Source organism: Fringilla coelebs, assembly GCF_963513975.1.
Source record: "Fringilla coelebs genome assembly, chromosome: Z".
Lineage (NCBI taxonomy): Eukaryota > Metazoa > Chordata > Aves > Passeriformes > Fringillidae > Fringilla > Fringilla coelebs.
In genome coordinates this window covers 55,470,530-55,487,979 of record NC_140031.1, presented here as the reverse complement: position 1 = coordinate 55,487,979, position 17,450 = coordinate 55,470,530, and the positions used below count along the sequence as shown (strand labels likewise).

At 40.0% G+C, this 17,450-nt stretch overlaps 1 protein-coding gene across 1 annotated transcript; it reads left to right on the top strand.

Moving 5' to 3' along the window:
• Window positions 1–1,305: 1,305 nt before the first annotated feature.
• ALDH7A1 (aldehyde dehydrogenase 7 family member A1) lies at window positions 1,306–17,173 on the top strand. The gene is made up of 18 exons (XM_084225071.1): window positions 1,306–1,510; window positions 1,612–1,665; window positions 2,640–2,705; window positions 4,295–4,375; window positions 6,673–6,796; window positions 7,429–7,561; window positions 8,186–8,230; window positions 8,555–8,632; window positions 9,480–9,577; window positions 10,507–10,548; window positions 12,122–12,216; window positions 13,045–13,129; window positions 13,426–13,532; window positions 14,216–14,332; window positions 14,752–14,849; window positions 15,015–15,088; window positions 15,821–15,896; window positions 16,673–17,173. The coding sequence occupies exons 1-18, from the start codon at window positions 1,331–1,333 to the stop codon at window positions 16,725–16,727; spliced, it is 1,608 nt and encodes a 535-aa protein (XP_084081197.1). The 5' UTR covers window positions 1,306–1,330; the 3' UTR covers window positions 16,728–17,173.
• Window positions 17,174–17,450: the final 277 nt, after the last annotated feature.

Sequence of the window (17,450 nt, the reverse complement as noted above, 5' to 3'; positions counted from 1 at the left end):
TCACATTAAGGAAAAGTGTGTAGCTGTGGAAAACCAAAATATAAACAATGGCATTCTTGAGAGTGGTGGCATTTCTTTTCTATCCTTTAAGTATGTGCTGAGACATTTAGATCTTAGTATTGAGGTTTATCCTCATTGGTTTGGTAATTCAGAAAATATTGGATTCTTGAAAACAAGCAATATTTCATTATCACAGTGAGTCATCTAAATTTTCAAAGCCACTGAAGTGTAATAAAAATATGGGATAGAAATCACTTCCAGTTTTGCAAGGTGAGTGCATATCAAGCAAGTGTGTTAGTCCTGCATATGGGAAAGAAAAAATGTTGTAATTTCACAAACTGGCGTGTAGATAAAGTGGCTGGCTCAGAAGCCAAAGACACTGAGATTTTTAACTGACATTCAAGCATGGTATTGGAGAACAGAAAGAACTGTGCATACTCCCATGTATTACTATTTGTTGCATAAGGACAGCTACATGCTTTCCCCCTTGTTTTGATGCCCCCTGCTCTTATTTTCTGCAGCAATTAGAAACACCTGACTTGGGGACGCCTCTGCCCCTGGAGCTCTGGAAGGGCATATGGAATCACACAGAATCACATAATGGATCATGTTGTAAGGGAGCACAGTGGGTCGTCTGGTCCAATCTGACTGTTTAAGTGGGGTCATCCCAGGGCACATAGCACAGATTTGCATCCAGATGGTTATTGAGTATCTCTAGTGAGAGAGGCTCCAACTCTCTCTGGGCAATCTGCTCCAGGATTTAGTCACCCGCACAGAAAATTCTTCCTCATGTTCAAGTGGAACTTCTCGAGCACCAGTTTCTGGCTGTTGCCTCTCATCCTGTTGCTTGGCACCACTGACCAGAGCCTGATTCTGTCCTCTGGCCACCCTCCATTCAGATACTCATAGACATTGATGAGGTCCCATCTCAGTCGTCCCTTCTTGAAAAGAAGCAGAGTGTAGGTAGATTTCGGACAGCACACGGGCTGAGCTGCGCTGCCAGAGCGGGGCGAGGGAGGCCCGGACGGGGGCCCCGGTTAGGCGGGGTCAGTGGGGCTCGGTCAGGCAGGGTCGGGGGGGCCCGGTCGGGGGGGCCCGGACAGGGGGGCCCGGTCAGGCAGGGTGAGGGGGGCCCGGTCAGGGGGGCCCGGTCAGGCAGGGTCGGGGGGGCCCTGTCAGGGGGGCCCGGCGCGGCCAGGCCGGCCAGCGGGGCCGGCGCCCGGGCCGGCCGGGGCGGGGCGGGGGGCGCGGGTGCGGCGCCGCCAATGGCCGCGGGCGGGCGGGGCGCGGCCGCCATTGCCCCGTCCCCCCGCGCTGGCGGCCGCCGGCCATGCTGGGGCTCCGCCGCGCCTTCGCTGCGCTGCTGCCGCTGCCGAGGGCAGGGTCGCCGCCGGCCGCCGCCATGTCCACGCTGCTAATCAGCCAGGAGCGCTACGCGTGGCTGCGGGAGCTGGGGCTGCAGGAGGAGAACCCGGGCGTGTACAACGGGCGCTGGGGCGGCCGCGGGCAGGTGCGGGGGGCGCGGGGGTGGGGGTCGGCAGGGCCTCGGGGGTCGCGCCCCGTCCCCCGGGTGAAGGGGCCCTGCCGCTCACCGCTCCCGTCCTGCTCTAGGTGGTGACCACGTACTGCCCCGCCAACAACGAGCCCATCGCCAGCGTCCGGCAGGTGAGCGCGGCCGGGGGCAGCACCGGCGCGGCGGGCACGGGGCGGGAGCAGCTCCGCGGGCCCTGTCACTGGAGCGAGGAGTCCTGAGGTCTTGCTTTGGGCGCTGCCCCTGCCCGCGACCCGGGTGGCGAAGGGCACGAACTGCCTATACCACGTCAGGGTCCAGGGGATGTTCAGTCCAGTGCGGCCGCTGGAGCTCGTCGCAGCCAAGGCCTACTGCTGGCAATATGCCTGTGGCTTTTCTGGGAAGAAAAACAGTCTGTTTGCCCCCTTTTTTTTTTTTTTTTAAACTTGTCTCTCCAACCCTCTGCCTCGCACTCTTGCAAGCATTGTTGGGAAGAGCGGGGGCTCCTCCCTTCCCTTTTCGTTTCTTCCTAGGGAAGTTGCAGTAAAGGGGCAGGTTGTGCCTATTTAGTAGGGATGAGTGGCCTGGGAGGAAGTAGGAAGGAGAGCAATGTGACATTCAAGTAGTATATTTGTGAATATTTTTACTGTAAGAATAACACTGTTGTAGTAATCTACTCCTTTTGTGTATTAGGACTCAATTAGCCCTTGATGCCCATTGATGCTGATGGAGTAGTACATATTTATATATGTATGTATGTATATATACAAGCATATATAAAACCGTTATACTATATGCAGCTTCCTCTAACACCCAAATGAAAATTTCTGCTCATGTTTTTTTTCCTTTTCTTTTTTTTTTTTTTTAATTTGTTTGTTTGGTTGGAGTTTTGTTTTTGGTGTTTTGGTTTTTTTAATTTAGGCGCCACGTGTGCTTTTCATTGACAGTGGCTTCAAACAACTTGTAATATTGGATCCAAATTGTGTCAAGTTACAAGCATCCTATAAAAGTGGAATCCTGTAGTGCAAGTACTCTCTATAAAAACATCTTGAGTTGGATGCAGAAGCATTTTTGTGGCATTTCTTTTGGGGGTTTGATTTTCCTAACTTTGATGTGCTTCTTCACTTAGGGTAATTTGGAGGATTATGAAGAAACAGTAAAGAAGGCTAAAGAGGCATGGAAGGTCTGGGCTGATGTAAGTTAATGGGGACTTCTCTTTTATTACAGATCTCTGGCAGAGACGGGCTATTAAATTGCCCCATAAGGTGAAGGTGTAAAAATGTGTTCATACTGCATGTGGTTCACTAGAGCAAAAACCTGCAAAGAAGACCTCAAGAAACGAACCCAGATGGTTTGTGTGTGATACCATTGGGGTACAAAGATGAGGACATTGACTTGTGGGATATGTTTGCTTTGGAAACTCTGGCAGATTTAGCAAGGCTTGTACCTGTGAGCTGTTGCCAACAGGTCTGGTGAAGCTCAGAAACCTTGTAGCAAGTAAACTATTCCTGTGCATGTTTAACTTCCTGTCGCCACCTCTTCTGGGAGAGCTCTGTGGAGTATTTGGAGGTGTAACTTGTGTTCATCTTGTGTTCTCCTGGTTTGAGGAAGGCTGCTGGTTATAAACATGCGGGTTTTTGGTTCACCTGCTGTCTTGGTATTTCAGAGAACAGCTGTGTGATTCAAAAGCATTAGTGTTATGTTGCATATAATAGCTTAGCTATTTTTCCTTAGCAAGCTGTAGTTCCCCATGCTGCTCTACCTGCTGTGTCCAGCCAGCACCCATTCTGTGCCAGGCTTTGTTCTTACAGCTACCTGTTGTTTCTTTGGTAGAAACTGAAACCTGGATTTCAAAAAGCGATGTGCACTCTGTGTTTTAGCCAGCAAAGTAGTTTACGTTGTCTGAAGACAACAAAGTTTAGGATGAACAAAACAGCTTCCTCAGGATATGCTAGTATGTGGTCTTTTGTTACAATTTGTGAGTATAATGTTGGTAACTCATAACATGTTTGGAAATAATCTGAAAGCAGTCCAACAGATAGAGAATCAACACATCAAATGTTTCTTGAAGGCTTTTCCTCAAAGCTGTTTGTTATAAATTTGTGAATTTTGTTGTTTGTAATGAGCTTATTTGAAAGATATTGCCTGTAAAGAGATATTCTTGCATGGTTTATGCATTTCTCCTCAGCCTTGTTTTTACAGAAAGCTGCTTGCATATGGCTTGCAAATTGAACTTGGCTATTGATTATTATTTACTATACTGGTACCACATTAAAAAAATATTAAGAATTGGTGTATGAGCTGAATATTTTAATGATTGAGGTTTCCCATGTGTCTTAATTTCTGCTAACAAAGTAAATGTCATACTAAAAGAAAGTTTGAAAGTGTGGTATTAAGTACATTACAAGGCTCAGAAACCAATAAGTTCACTTTTATGAAAAATGCTTGTTTCTTGAGGTGCAGCTGATTGGTTGCATTGGGGGTGGTGTAGTTGAACAGAAGTAAGAGAATTAGCAATCTGAATGCTTTTGGCAAATGTAGTGAAACTGAAGTTTTGAACAGACAAAATACTTGTACTATTATCAGTCTCCGAGACAGAAAACAGTTTCTTGTAAAGCAGTGCACATGATAAAAAGGAAAAAGTAACAGTGTCTTGGGAAGATAAACAAAAAAGCACAGCAATCAGTGGTTGCTTACTACAAGGACAGAAAACTAGCAGTATATATACAGCAGGAGTTACAGATTTTCAATCTCACATAGATTCTTCTGTTTTGTTTTGACTAGATCCCTGCACCTAAACGTGGAGAAATAGTGCGGCAGATTGGTGATGCCCTGAGACAAAAAATCAAAGTTCTAGGAAGCTTGGTAAGGTATTTTCAGAAGTAGCCTACGGTTTTTGTGGGGGAGAATGGGGAATGAGGGGTGAGGGGTGTGCCAAAACTGGTTTTTTTCCAGTAATACTAAGTTCTCTCAGCAATACTAACCTTAGTAATTGTTAAGTAGTTGCTGTTAGTTCCATTAGCTTGCCTAATTAAGTTTTAATTTTAAAAAGAAGAAAAAAATTAAAAATTATAAGGCATAGAAATGGCATGAAGCTGTGTCAGCTGAGAGTTTGGTTACTTGTTAAGAAAAGGTTCTTCACCCAGAGGGTGGCTGGGCACTGAACAGGCTCCCCCAGGGAAGTGGTCACAGCACCAAGCCTGACAGAGTTCAAGAGGCATTTGGGCAATGCTCTTAGACACATTGTGTGATTCCTGGAGAGAGTGCTGGGCCAGGAGCTGGACTTGATCCCTGTGGATCCCTTTGAGCTCAGGATATTCTGTGATTCTGTGAATTGACAATTTATAATAGGAAAAGAAAATTTATTATGGGCCTCTCTGGGTTGAGTGGTACAACTGTTGCCCTGCTATTTTCCCTCCTGTCTGTCAGATAGGGCACCTCCTCATACTAAAATAATCTTGAAAAAGACCCTCCTCTAATACAGAGCTTTCAACTTTGAGCTCTTTCTGGTGATCTGCAGGATTTTGCCAAGTGACTTGTGGAAATATGAGGCTTCAGAAGTTGAGATGGTCTTAATGAGATGATCTTGCAGTGCCATGCAGGACATAAAGGCTGAAGGACCACTCCTTTAAAACTCTTGCTTTACTCCTTTTCTTGCTAGGGAAGAAAAGGAGTCAAGTGGGGAACTTCCACTTTCTTTTTGCTAGGCTTGACTGTCTGTGCTGCTGTTCAGAAACAGCAGTCAGTGAATAACTCCATGTGTAGTCAAGCCCATATTGTTAACCTTCAAAACTTTGTTCTGCTGTTTCCCTTGATGTTGTCTCCTCAGCATAGTTTCTGTTGTGGAATTAGAGTGCCAACGTACTTCTGTATTCAAAAACAGTAGAGCTTCCCTGATGAGCGTGGACAGACAGAAGTTTGTTCTCTATTCCTTGACCAAAACATTCGGCTTCTTGCCATATTTTCTTAGTTTTCCCAAACAAATAATATGTGTGTTCAGCTCTGCTAGGATTAGGGATGAATTTTAGGATGAAAGAAGTGCAGTAGGTATTCAGGTTTTAGGACTTCGCCTGGCTTTAGGATATGTATTAAGGAACTGTATAGAAACTCATATTTCTTGCATGCTGTAGGAAATTTCCAGCCTCACCTTGCCATGCCCTGGTGAAGTATCCAGGTGTTTCTGCTGCACTTACAGACACACTACTGATGCTCCTCTGTTTTTGGTCACAGATAGGGACTGTTCCTTCTGTCTTGAGATGACCACAAGCATCATAGAAATACAGTTAGTCATCTTTATGTTAACTTTCACATGGAGAGAAAAATACTGTGGAAATCATTTGAGTCTGATTCCTCATTTAACAGCCTTTTTAAAGTACAATCACCAGTGTAAAGTGGCAGGTGATGTCTGCATGAAGTCCACGTTTAGCTGTCAGAGCATGACCACAAAATTGAGTGAAGTAGGTGATTTCTCAGTTCCCAAATTTTCTAATTTTTGGATGATGAGATCTTCAAATAACCAGCTTATTCTCACTGATGTATTTCAGCTGAGGAAATCTAACATAATTTTAAGAGAATTATGTAGTTTAAAATCAACTTCAGAAAAAAAAAACACCAATAGATTGATCCTAAACATCCCAGGTTACTAAAATATTAAACATGTTATAAGCATTTTCAGCAGTGTCTGCGAATGAAATATCTCAAATTTGCTTTGAGATGTTGTAAAATGAGTAGTTTACTTATTAAAAATGTAAGTGGCTGTTTTGCTGGAGCAAAGCTTCTTTTTCAGCTTGTTCTTTGCCTAGCCCACAATGTAGGCAAGCCTGCTGATATAAATCCAAGCCTGCTGATGTTGATCAAAACATATCAACCTCTTTAGTGTTGGACCCTCCTTTCATTAGTTTGTTTTTTTTTTTACTTTTTCTCCATTAATTTCCTTTTCTTATTTTTTCCTATTGTATTGGGATATGACCCTTTTCCAGCTGTCTAGTGTGTTGTTTCTGTAAGTTCTGAATAACTGGGGAAGAGGTGAATCTCTTCTAATGAAAAAGTGTGTGTTAAAATCTAACCTGGTGAGTAGATACACCTGATTAAGGGGAGACAAAATATATTAGGGATCCAAGGAAATTTTGTAAAAAAGTTTGCCTTACTCTGAATTTTTCCAGGTCTCTTTAGAAATGGGAAAGATTTTTGTCGAGGGTGTTGGGGAAGTGCAGGAATATGTTGATGTCTGTGACTATGCTGTTGGTTTGTCCCGAATGATTGGTGGACCTATTTTGCCTTCAGAAAGTAAGTATGTGTTATTGTTTTGGTTTTGTTTGTGGAGTTTTTTGTTTGTTGTTTGGTTGTTTTTTGGTTTTTTTTTTCCTTTAAAGAAATTAAGATATGGAGGTGTAACTTAAATATGCGGTCATGTAGTGCATCAAGATCTCTGTTCTGTATGTTATTTAGGGAGCTTTAGGAATAGATGTGGTGGGCAGTAGTGCCAGCTATTGAAGTCCCTAATGAAGAGACAGATAAGAAGGTCAGCCCATCCATTTTCTCTGTTCTTTGAAGCATGAGATACTTTTTGATTTCTTTATTGATGAAAGGTGGTAGAGAAAAGTATGTAGACAGTTTTGAAGTGTAATTCGAAAGGATAGACCTCCTTGTCAGTTATTGATCACCCCAAATCATCATTATGTTAACTGAATAGCTAAAGTAATAAAACTTTATGTTGTCAGATCATAAGCTTTGTGCAGAATCTAGCTAACCTTGATCCAGGTAAGCTGCAGAACACAAATAACACAGCTCTTTGCAAGCTAGGGCTGTGGTGGACTGAAGAGTGATGCTAGGTTTCTTGCTTACATATTTTCCCTTTTTAGAAAACCCCCAAACATTAAATGGATGAAAACTGCATTGTGTTGTGGCTTTGCTTTCAGGACCTGGCCATGCCCTTATAGAGCAGTGGAATCCTGTTGGGCTGGTGGGAGTCATCACAGCCTTCAACTTCCCTGTGGCAGTTTATGGGTGGAACAGCGCGATTGCAATGATATGTGGAAATGCTTGCCTCTGGTAAGATCTAGCTGTCCACCTTGCTAACAGTATTTTTAAATTGGAAAGCTATTAACTCAGGCATGAAATTGGTATTGAGTGTCAAGTGTTTCTGGATATTTGATTCTATCTAATGTAAGCTTAAATTATCTTTATTTTTAGTCAGAGCTTTTTTAAATTTTTTGATAACCTCTTTTTGAGGTACTGTGGTACAGATCCATCCAGGACTTAGCCAAATGGCCTGTGAATAAAGAACCCAGGGTGAGGGCTTGCAGTAGTGGTAGTTAATATATGCCAAGTTGGTACAGCTAAGACTAAATATCTAAAGAAGTAGCTTTACTTTCTCTCCTATCTCCTGCTTTGCTTTCATCTACCTCCTTCACTTTAAAGTCTGGTCTAGATGTTGTCCACATGGATTTCAGTAGAAGTCTGGAATGCTCAGCTGCAGAAGGAAATGCTTGAGTTTCTGCCTTAATTTGTACCTGAAATTATACCTTAATTGTATACCTACCTTAATTTGTACCAGCCTAACCAAAGCATGCTATAGATCAGAGACCCTAAAGATTGCTTATTTGAATTATTTCTAATTCTTAAAGAATTGAAAAGAATAGGAAGATAATGTAAATATTTTTTTTCTTTTTCTAGGAAGGGTGCTCCTACAACATCCCTTGTTAGTGTTGCTGTTACAAAGTGAGTTCTTTGATCTTCATCGCAATAAAAAGGAGAATTTCTCCAAAGAGTAAATTTCATAGTGATACTTCCTTTAGGTTTGTTGTTACTTTATATTAACATTTTAAATACTTATTGTGAATTAACAATAACACTTATTTTAAAATACTAAATAAAAGTAGGCTCCTTAAAGTAGGTAATACTAAGTCTTGTAGATCTAATATTAACTCCTGAGAAAAATTACCCCAAACCACTACTACCCCAAAACCCCCAGATGGTTCTAATGGTTCATTCCCCATTTGCACTTGTAAGAAATCTCTAGCAATTTTACTTCTTTGATTCCAGGATAATTGCAAAAGTCTTGGAGGATAACAAGTTGCCTGGAGCAATCTGCTCTCTGGTTTGTGGTGGAGCAGACATTGGGTAGGTAGTAATTCTTGTGTTTTTTGAACCTTTATAAGAGGTAAAAAAATATTCTTTGAGGTACTTCTTGTGAAATTATTCTAGTCTCTAGGAATGCACATGTTGCCATAATTTTTATCAGCTGGTCTGAAACTCTGGCCCTGCATTAAATATAATACATATGTCTACTTGCTGTTGTGAGATCAGATGCAAACAAAGAACTTATTGGATATTTAATGAAGAGGCATGACTAAGTTTATATTCCACTTCTGCATATGCTTACACCCAAAGTACAGCTAATATTAGGTTCCCCTTACCATGTTCTTGGGAGTTTTCAATGTATAGTGCCTTTTAGATTAGTTGTGGAGGAGAATAACTCCCCTTTTCCATGCTCGTGCAGAACTCTGCACTTGCTCATAGATGTATACCTGTGCTTGGACAAGCCAAATCACTTTGTTTGATTTTTACAATGAGGAAATCCCCAGTACAAATGTAGATTCAGATATATCTTTAGAGTATTTTAAGAGAAGGTAAAACATTTAGCAAACATTAAAAAAAGTAATAGATTTGCATGTTTTCTTGTGGATCATAACAATTGGACTAATCTCACAGTATACTGTAGACTGAATGTCAGTATTACTACTGATGATTCTCTTTTGGCCTCAAAAGGTGGATGGAAACAGCCTTGTTCCTTTTTTCTGGCTAAGGAGGAGCTTTCCTGCCGTTTGCTCCGTTGCCTGATGTTTCAAAGAAATGGCTCTGGCTTTAAAGCTCTCCCTGGTTGAAGCTGATGTATGTGGAAGGTGCAAGCTGCTTTTCTGTGTGCATGTCTTTTGCTGAACACAGTGCTTTGTGTCCCATTGTGCAGGACAGCAATGGCGAGAGATGAGAGAATGGACCTCTTGTCCTTCACTGGCAGCACAAAAGTGGGCAAACAAGTAGCACTTATGGTTCAGGAGAGATTTGGTGAGTGTGTGGGTTCTTCTCTATTTCTTTCCGTGTTTGGTGAAGGTTGCAGTGCCCTGTAAGATTTTAAAATAACAGTAACACAGTTCTCAGCTGTGTTACCTCTTTTTAGTTTGTTTGTTTGTTTTGTTTTGTTTTTTGTTTTGTTTTGTTTTTAATCCACAAATCCATAGTCCTACAATTAATTTGGGGAGAGGTGTGGTGGTGTCCATTAGTGTTTAATTGTATGGAGATTGTTAGGGTGAACAACCAGAGCTTATGGTCTTTTACCAATGTGAATAGAATATGTGAATACATTCCCCCTCACCTTTTACTCCTGATAAATATAGTGATGAGTTTTGAGGTGCTGTTTTTGTTGCAAATATTTAAAAGTGTACAGGCAAGACTCTCAGCTGCTGGATTCTTACTTCTTGGTTTGTGAACAACACCTTGCAAACATTTTTTTTTTTAATACATTTGAAGTTCATGCGAGTGTAAAAAAGTCTCCCAGAAACCAGAACAGATAGCAAATATTCACTCAGATACAGGTTGTGATTTTTTTTTTTTCTCAGATTGTGGATAAACAGTTGCCAGGGAAATAAATGAGCTTAGTTAAATTTCGTGTGCATTTTGGTCTTTGTAGGACCTTATTCTTTATCTATGTAATACTATTTATGCTGCAACTTTTTCCTGGTTTAATTTTTTTCTTTCCAGTGCTATTTTTTGCCTATCTTTTTAAACTTCTTTGGGCCATAACTGCTGTGCAGGTATCTTCTGACATGTGATAGATGTAGTATTTGGTGTAATTCTCTGCTTTGGCTAGACTGTGATCTCTAAAATGTTTTGTTTATCCTTAAAAATATGTTGCATGAAGCTTAGCTCTTAGAGGTAGTCTCATTGACAATGAATACATGTGATCATGGCATGACTAATCTTGTGTTTTTCATTAGGTCGAAGCCTGCTGGAATTGGGAGGAAACAATGCCATTATTGGTAATATGCACTATAGAAATTTAGTTCCATAGATGATATTTAGAAGCTAGTATGCAAATATTCATAGCTAATTGTCACTTTTTTCTGTTTCTTTTATTTGTTTTTCCCCCCCACACTGGGCTTTTTTAAAAGTACATCTAGTTCATGTAGAATAATAGAATGTTGGGGGGTTTTTCTGTCTTTGGTATTGTGGAGGGAGCGGTGTTTTAACACAAAAAGTGAGATTCCAAGGTCTTTTAAGTAATCAGTGTTGAAGAGGAGAATGGAATGAGAGAAGCAGTAAGCTTCAGTAGTGGGTTGTGGAACATGCTAAGCTAAATAAGTTTGATTTTAGGATAGTTTTAGTTGTAGAATCATTAAGGTTGGGAAAGACCTTTAAGGTTGACTTTAGCCCCTAACCCAGCATATTCATCAGCATATTCATCATGTCCTCAAGTGCCACATCCTCATATCTTCTGGGTGCTTCCATCCATAATGACTCCACCATTTCCCTGGGAAATGCCTGACTGCACTTTTATATGTAATCTTTTAGCATTTTTGAGTATAAGTACATATATATAAAGTCTAAGATACTTATGATACTTGAAAGAAAAGCATAAAGGTATTTATTTCAGTAGAACATTTTTCAGGTTTAAGTACCTTAGGGTATGATCCAGTTCCTAGAAAAGCAACATAAATACTGTAAAGCTGAGCAACATGTTGGAAGGAATATATAAGCTCAATAAATACCTAAATTGCTGTCCTACTGTGCTGTTGCCTTTTGTTTCACCTTTCTCATATTCTGGACAAATGTGCTTGTTTACATATATACTCTTTTGAAGTACAAACGTGATTCTACATCATCTGTTCTTTTGAAAATCACATTTGAGCAGGTCCTCCTTTTTTCCTATGCAGCAGTTTAAACTTGTTTTATGCTTTGAAAATTGTTTGGTTTTTTAATGTTAAAGTTCTGCTTTTTCTGGAATTGACTTTGAATGATCACATAATCATTTTTTGGCTGGACTTCATTCCAAACTTCTTAATGGTCTTGGATGCTTAAGAGATTTTTGGGACTGGTTAAGCTGAGTGATATTTTGGGGATCCTTTGAGCTTTATAAAACATCTCAATGTCTTCTATCCAGATGAATTTGTTCAGCTCATTGTACATTTTATATTACTGTACACCTGTGTGTTTTAGCTGTGCTTTTTGCAAGGCCACATGGATACACTTTAGGATTGCTACTTTATGCTGATAAACTTCTCAGTGAGAGACAGACAAGGTGGAGAAATAGCAAGAAATTACTTGTAGCTTCCAGAATTAAAAGGAAGCTGGAATTATTTGCAAACTTTATTGCAAAAGGCTCTTTTCAGTAGTTCAAACCTATAGTTATGTCCAATTGCATGTGTCTAATTCCAGCTGTGGAGAAACAGTAGGAGTTCAAGGTGTTTCTTTGTATCTTACCATGCTGTGCTAGTGCAACTTTTCCCAAAGATTCTTGACCAACCTGTCAGTTTCTAATATTATTTAGCATCTTAAGTCTTGTGAACTGCCTGTTTACTCCAGTAACATGCTTACATTTTAATTTTTTTAAAGTGTTTGAAGACGCAGATCTGAACCTTGTCATTCCTTCTGCTCTATTTGCTGCTGTGGGAACAGCAGGTCAGAGGTGCACAACTGCTAGAAGGCTGGTGAGTAAATGTGTATTATCTCGTTTGGGTACCTCTGAATTTTAACTTAATTCCAGATTGGCTCAGAAAATGCCTAACAATTCCAAATACTGTGAAGAACAACAAATAATACTTGAAACACATTTTTGTCAAAAAAAGTATGGTGGGAAAATAAGAACATAGTTTCATTGCAGTGTAATTCTAGCTCCAAACAGTTTCTTTGTATGTATTTCTAAATATGCTTTAAGTCAGGAAGATAGTACTTGGCAAAGTTCTGTATTTCTGTTTTCATTGCCAGAGCTTTGCTTGTGGCTGCTACAAATTTTGGTTCATTGTTTATATTGCAGCAAAGCAAGGGTGTGTGTGTTACCTACTTTGTTATTAATTCTTAACCAATCATTTTCAACAAGTTCAACAGTGTTATAGTGTCAGTGTCTGTGTTGTCACAGTTGGGTTCATTCAGTAAATATTGGGCACAATGGATGTGGGTTAATTGATTCAGGTGTATTGGATGGGCAGTGATTCCTCAAACTGGAGCCATAAAATTTCTGGAGTGTTTGTTCTAGAACACTAAAGTGAAATGTTTACAGACCATATAGAAAGCACTGGTCCGAGATGAGATAAAATTAAAACAGGTTTTTGTTTCTTGGCATGTTTTAAATCTTTATGGTGAAGGTTTTACATCATTTTCTGGTGTTAGTGCGGTTTCTGTCTCTTTTTAATTTTGGGATTTGCTGAATATGAACAACAGTATTTCCATTCTTCATTCAGCCCCCTTCAAAGTGCAGTAGTATTTCAGGAGTAGTTACATAAGCTGTGCTGTCTTACAACTTTCTTACCATGTTTTAGTTTCTCCATGAAAGCATCCATGATGAGGTGGTGGCAAAGCTTGCCAAGGCCTATGCCCAGGTCCGCATCGGTGATCCATGGGATTGTAAGTAGCTATTTCCATCTCATGGGTTTAGGAAATAAGTTGCTGTTGGTTTCTTTCTTTTAAATTGTGTGTTAAATTAAAGTGATTATAGATCCAAATTATCTGAGTTTGGCAATTTACCAGGGGGTGGAAATAGCTGGTTTCATTTAGAATACAGACTCTGAAAGTAAGATGAAGAATCTGGCTAATACTGCTCATCCTGGACACATTAAACAGTTAATTCTAAGGTGTTGTGATAAGAATATTTGCAAACATACAGAGTTTTGATGAAATTATGCTTCTGAATCTTTTTTTAGCTGACACTCTGTATGGGCCTCTTCATACCAAAGAAGCAGTGAAAATGTTCCTTGATGCAGTAGAACAAGCAAAACAACAAGGTGGCTCTGTGGTCTGTGGCGGAAAGGTGACTTAACCTTTATTTTCCCTGCTACACTTTGTGCTCTAGGAAAAAAAATACAGTAACATGATGGCCTTGTACCTCAACTTGTCCTGTCAGCCACTACAAGATATTGGGTTAGTCAGATTGAGAATTGTTTGAATTGGAATCCTGTCTTCAGGGTAAAGGCAATTCTACTTGGAAGCTACTCTTACACCACTCCCCAGTTGCAAGTGATAGTGAAAATTAAAAAAAATAATGTAAACAGTGAATGTCAGACACGTAATAAAGGAAAATTGCAGTTCTGTCCCTCACAATATGTAACTTGAGGAAATACTGGAGATACAAGACAACCACTTGTACATCTTCATCATACAGGATGTTTAATTCTCATTGACTTATCGTTCTGGGCCTTCTTGTCTTTCATTGGCAACTTCTATATACTTTAAAATTCTAAGTAGCTTACAAGTAGGAGAAAGGAAGTTTCAGCTGCTAGACTTTACAGTTTGATTATATCCTTAGTGGACATAAGTTGTGCTTCTATATTTTAAATACTTAAATAAGTAAAATTTAAGTTACTCATCTTACTTGACCTTCTGTTTCTGATTTCTCAACTGTAGTGGTCAGACCATGAAAGATTCCTTTCCTACACTAATACTAAGCTGGATGCTGATTGGAACTTACTTGGTTATTTTTTATTTATTTTGAAGGTTATAAATCGCCCTGGGAACTATGTTGAACCAACCATTGTGACTGGCCTTCCTCATAACGCACCCATTGTCCACACTGAGACGTTTGCCCCCATATTGTATGTGCTGAAATTTAAGGTAAAATAAGAGTGGTGAAACAAGTGTCAAGGATGGTAACAGTAGAGTCATGAGAGAGATCTCAGACATGTGTCACATCTGTGCATTTGTCCCAGTGCTTCAAGAAGTGGTGGCTCCACTGTTCAACTTACTGTGTAGCTACATTTATGTGAAGAGCTGGAGTTACGATGAGAATCTGTACAAGAACAGACTCCTGTTGTTAGTGTTCATGGTTGATACTGTTCACATCTGTTGAAAAGCAGACTGTGTTTCCTGCAGCAGTGGAGGTATTGCTGACGTGGTACATGTGAATTTACCCGGTGCCATTCTGTACATTTGCATTATGGATGTGGTATATTGGGTTTTTTCTCACAGAGCTTCTTTGTAACTGCTTTGCTTTGGATAGTCATGGCTTAACCATTGACACATGCTTCTTCTAGGAGGAAGAGGAGGTTTTTGCCTGGAATAATGAAGTAAAACAAGGTCTTTCCAGCAGTATCTTTACCAAGGATTTGGGAAGGATTTTCCGCTGGCTAGGGTACAGTTTAAATTATTTTTATGCTTTCTTGAGGTACATAAGATCAGTCTTTCATATCTTTTGTAAACCTCTGCGTAATGCTAGTTGAGCATTTCACAGCCCTCATTTTAGGGAGGGAACCTTTCCTGATCCTAAAGAGGAATTGTGCCTTATCTTTGTTTGTAGGCCAAAGGGATCTGACTGTGGCATTGTGAATGTTAACATCCCAACCAGTGGAGCTGAGATTGGAGGTGCTTTTGGTAAGTTACTTGTGCTTTGTCAAGGTTTTAATCAGTCCATTTAAATGACTAAATGTGATGAAATCAAAGTTAATTTTGAATCATACTGCTTTAGCAGAAAACAGATATTAACTAGCAGTAGTTAGATTTAAACTTTCAAAAATGGCTGTATTAGGTTTTTAAAAATTCCATGTGTTATTTCCTTCTCCTCCCCTCCATCCAAGGGATGTTACTCCAAGATATATTCTGGAGGTATTTGAAGATATGGCCCGGTGGAAAACTGTGTAAAATAATCTTGGGCAATTTTTTTATATTGGCAAGTTTATATAAGATGTATGGCATGTAGCATTTTTGTGAGAAAATCTTTAAATAAAAATTTTTGCCTTTATTTCTCTCTTTTTATATACTAAAGGAACTGAGGCAGTGGAAGAAATATTAACCTTACCATTTAAACAGTACAAGAACCACCACATTCTTGTACTCTTGTCTTGTGTTAAGACAAATGCTTTTAAAACAAGGTCCTCCAGTGCCACCACGATGAGACTTTGAACTCCAGGGAGATATTTTTTTCCATCAAGCATGAGGAGAGAGCTAGCTGTGTGTGTTGTGTGGGGTGGTAGTTTAGTTCAGGTACAGGACAAGGGAAGGAAAAGTTTTTCCCATGTATTTTTATAAAAATGTACTTACCTCCTGGAATTAGTCCAGATTCCCCTGTCCAAAAGTAGGTTTTAATTTATAATGTTTTTGCTACAGGTGGTGAAAAGCACACTGGTGGGGGAAGAGAATCTGGAAGTGATTCATGGAAACTTTATATGAGGCGGTCTACTTGGTAAGACAGACCAAATAAATTTAAATTACAGATGGACTTTCAAAAGTTCAAAACATATAAATCTTTGACTACAAGGCTACTATCTTTAATGTGAGATAACCTTTTCTTCACATTCATAGCAGAAGAAGATTTGTAGGGTTTTTATAAAGACATTTAAACTTTCCAAAGGAAAAAAAAATTAGGTGGTTTTGGGGTTCTCTCCTACCATTGATTGATCTTAAACTCAACTGAAAATTAATTAATTAATTAAACTCAACTTTAAAATTACTGAAACTTGTCAGGAAGTACACTGAGTTGCAACCACAGTGAGGGGACCATGAGGGCACCACTATTGCCTCTGGTAGATGATTCAGCTACGTGCTGGTTATCTGTCCACAAATCTCCTGACAGCCAGTAGTGGATGAGCATTGGTATTCTCTGCTGACTTCCATAGCCTTTACCTGTGCTATCGTTTTTTTCCATGCAAGGACTTAAGAACATGAGAAATCCCACCTTGATTTTTCTATCTGGATGTTCTCCTAGTAAGAGATTAAATAGATAAAGAGAAGTAAGATCCTCCATAAAGGAAGAGTTAATGGCAAATGTGGTCTTTTCCTGTACATGGTTACTATATTGAAAACTGGAGTAAAGTTAGTTCATGATTTTAAGTAGGCAAACTGCTTTAGAGAAATCTTGTTTAGATGTGACAGGAATCAGCAGTTTGTACATAGGAAGTAGGACTGCATAATCTGTCTCAGTGATTAAGTCTGGTCTCTAAATTGTTGTTTCTCTTTCAGTACAATCAACTACAGCAAAGATTTGCCCTTGGCTCAAGGAATCAAGTTTCAGTAACAAATCTTATGAATGGCTGTGCTATGAACCATCCTAGAATTTCTGAATCAAGCAGCTCCTAAGCATTATGGGGATAAAAATTAATTATATAAAACCAATTCTGTCAGAAAATCAGCTACTCTTACATTGCTTCACTTTCTATGTATGTATTTACTAATTTAGTCTTCAAATGAGAGGTCTGTGGTCTTTGGGAGGAAGGGAGGGTGGCTAAAGCTAACCACCGTGGGTTCGGGTGGCCTGGATAACCTGTTGCCTTAACACTGTATTTCAGTACTAACACTGCCTCTATCCCCTCCCCACCTTTTGCTAATATTTCCAGCTACAACGTCTATGTTTCAAACTGTGTGCCAAGTTTCCTGCAGGCAGCTGGTGCTGTGGGGGATATTTGGGCTGCAGTACAGGGCTATTTTTCAATGAATAAATAAAGGTACATTTTGTGAACTATCTTGGGCTTCTCATTTGTTTTATTCACTGGTTTTTGAGCAGCAATATTCAGAGGACTATCCATTTTCAGACTTTGAGTTGCTAGCTGGGAAAAGAATCATTGGCCTAAAAGTGCTGCTTTAGTGTTACTGCCTCTTCTTCAGAAAGGAGACTTTCAGCTTTTGTCAGGAGATAGAGGTCTACTGCAGTGCCTTGTAATCTCATTTAACTCTTTAAGGGGTTACAGCCAATTCAGGTTGTTGCAGCTTTTGTGATACCTTACGAGCAGACTGGCTGGAG

Excerpts from the sequence above, each read along its gene's own strand:
- ALDH7A1 (XM_084225071.1), top strand. The coding sequence starts at position 1,331 with ATGCTGGGGCTCCGCCGCGCCTTCGCTGCGCTGCTGCCGCTGCCGAGG. Across the intron at positions 1,511-1,611 it reads GCTGGGGCGGCCGCGGGCAG|GTGGTGACCACGTACTGCCC; the intron begins GTGCGGGGGGCG and ends GTCCTGCTCTAG. Across the intron at positions 1,666-2,639 it reads CCATCGCCAGCGTCCGGCAG|GGTAATTTGGAGGATTATGA; the intron begins GTGAGCGCGGCC and ends TTCTTCACTTAG.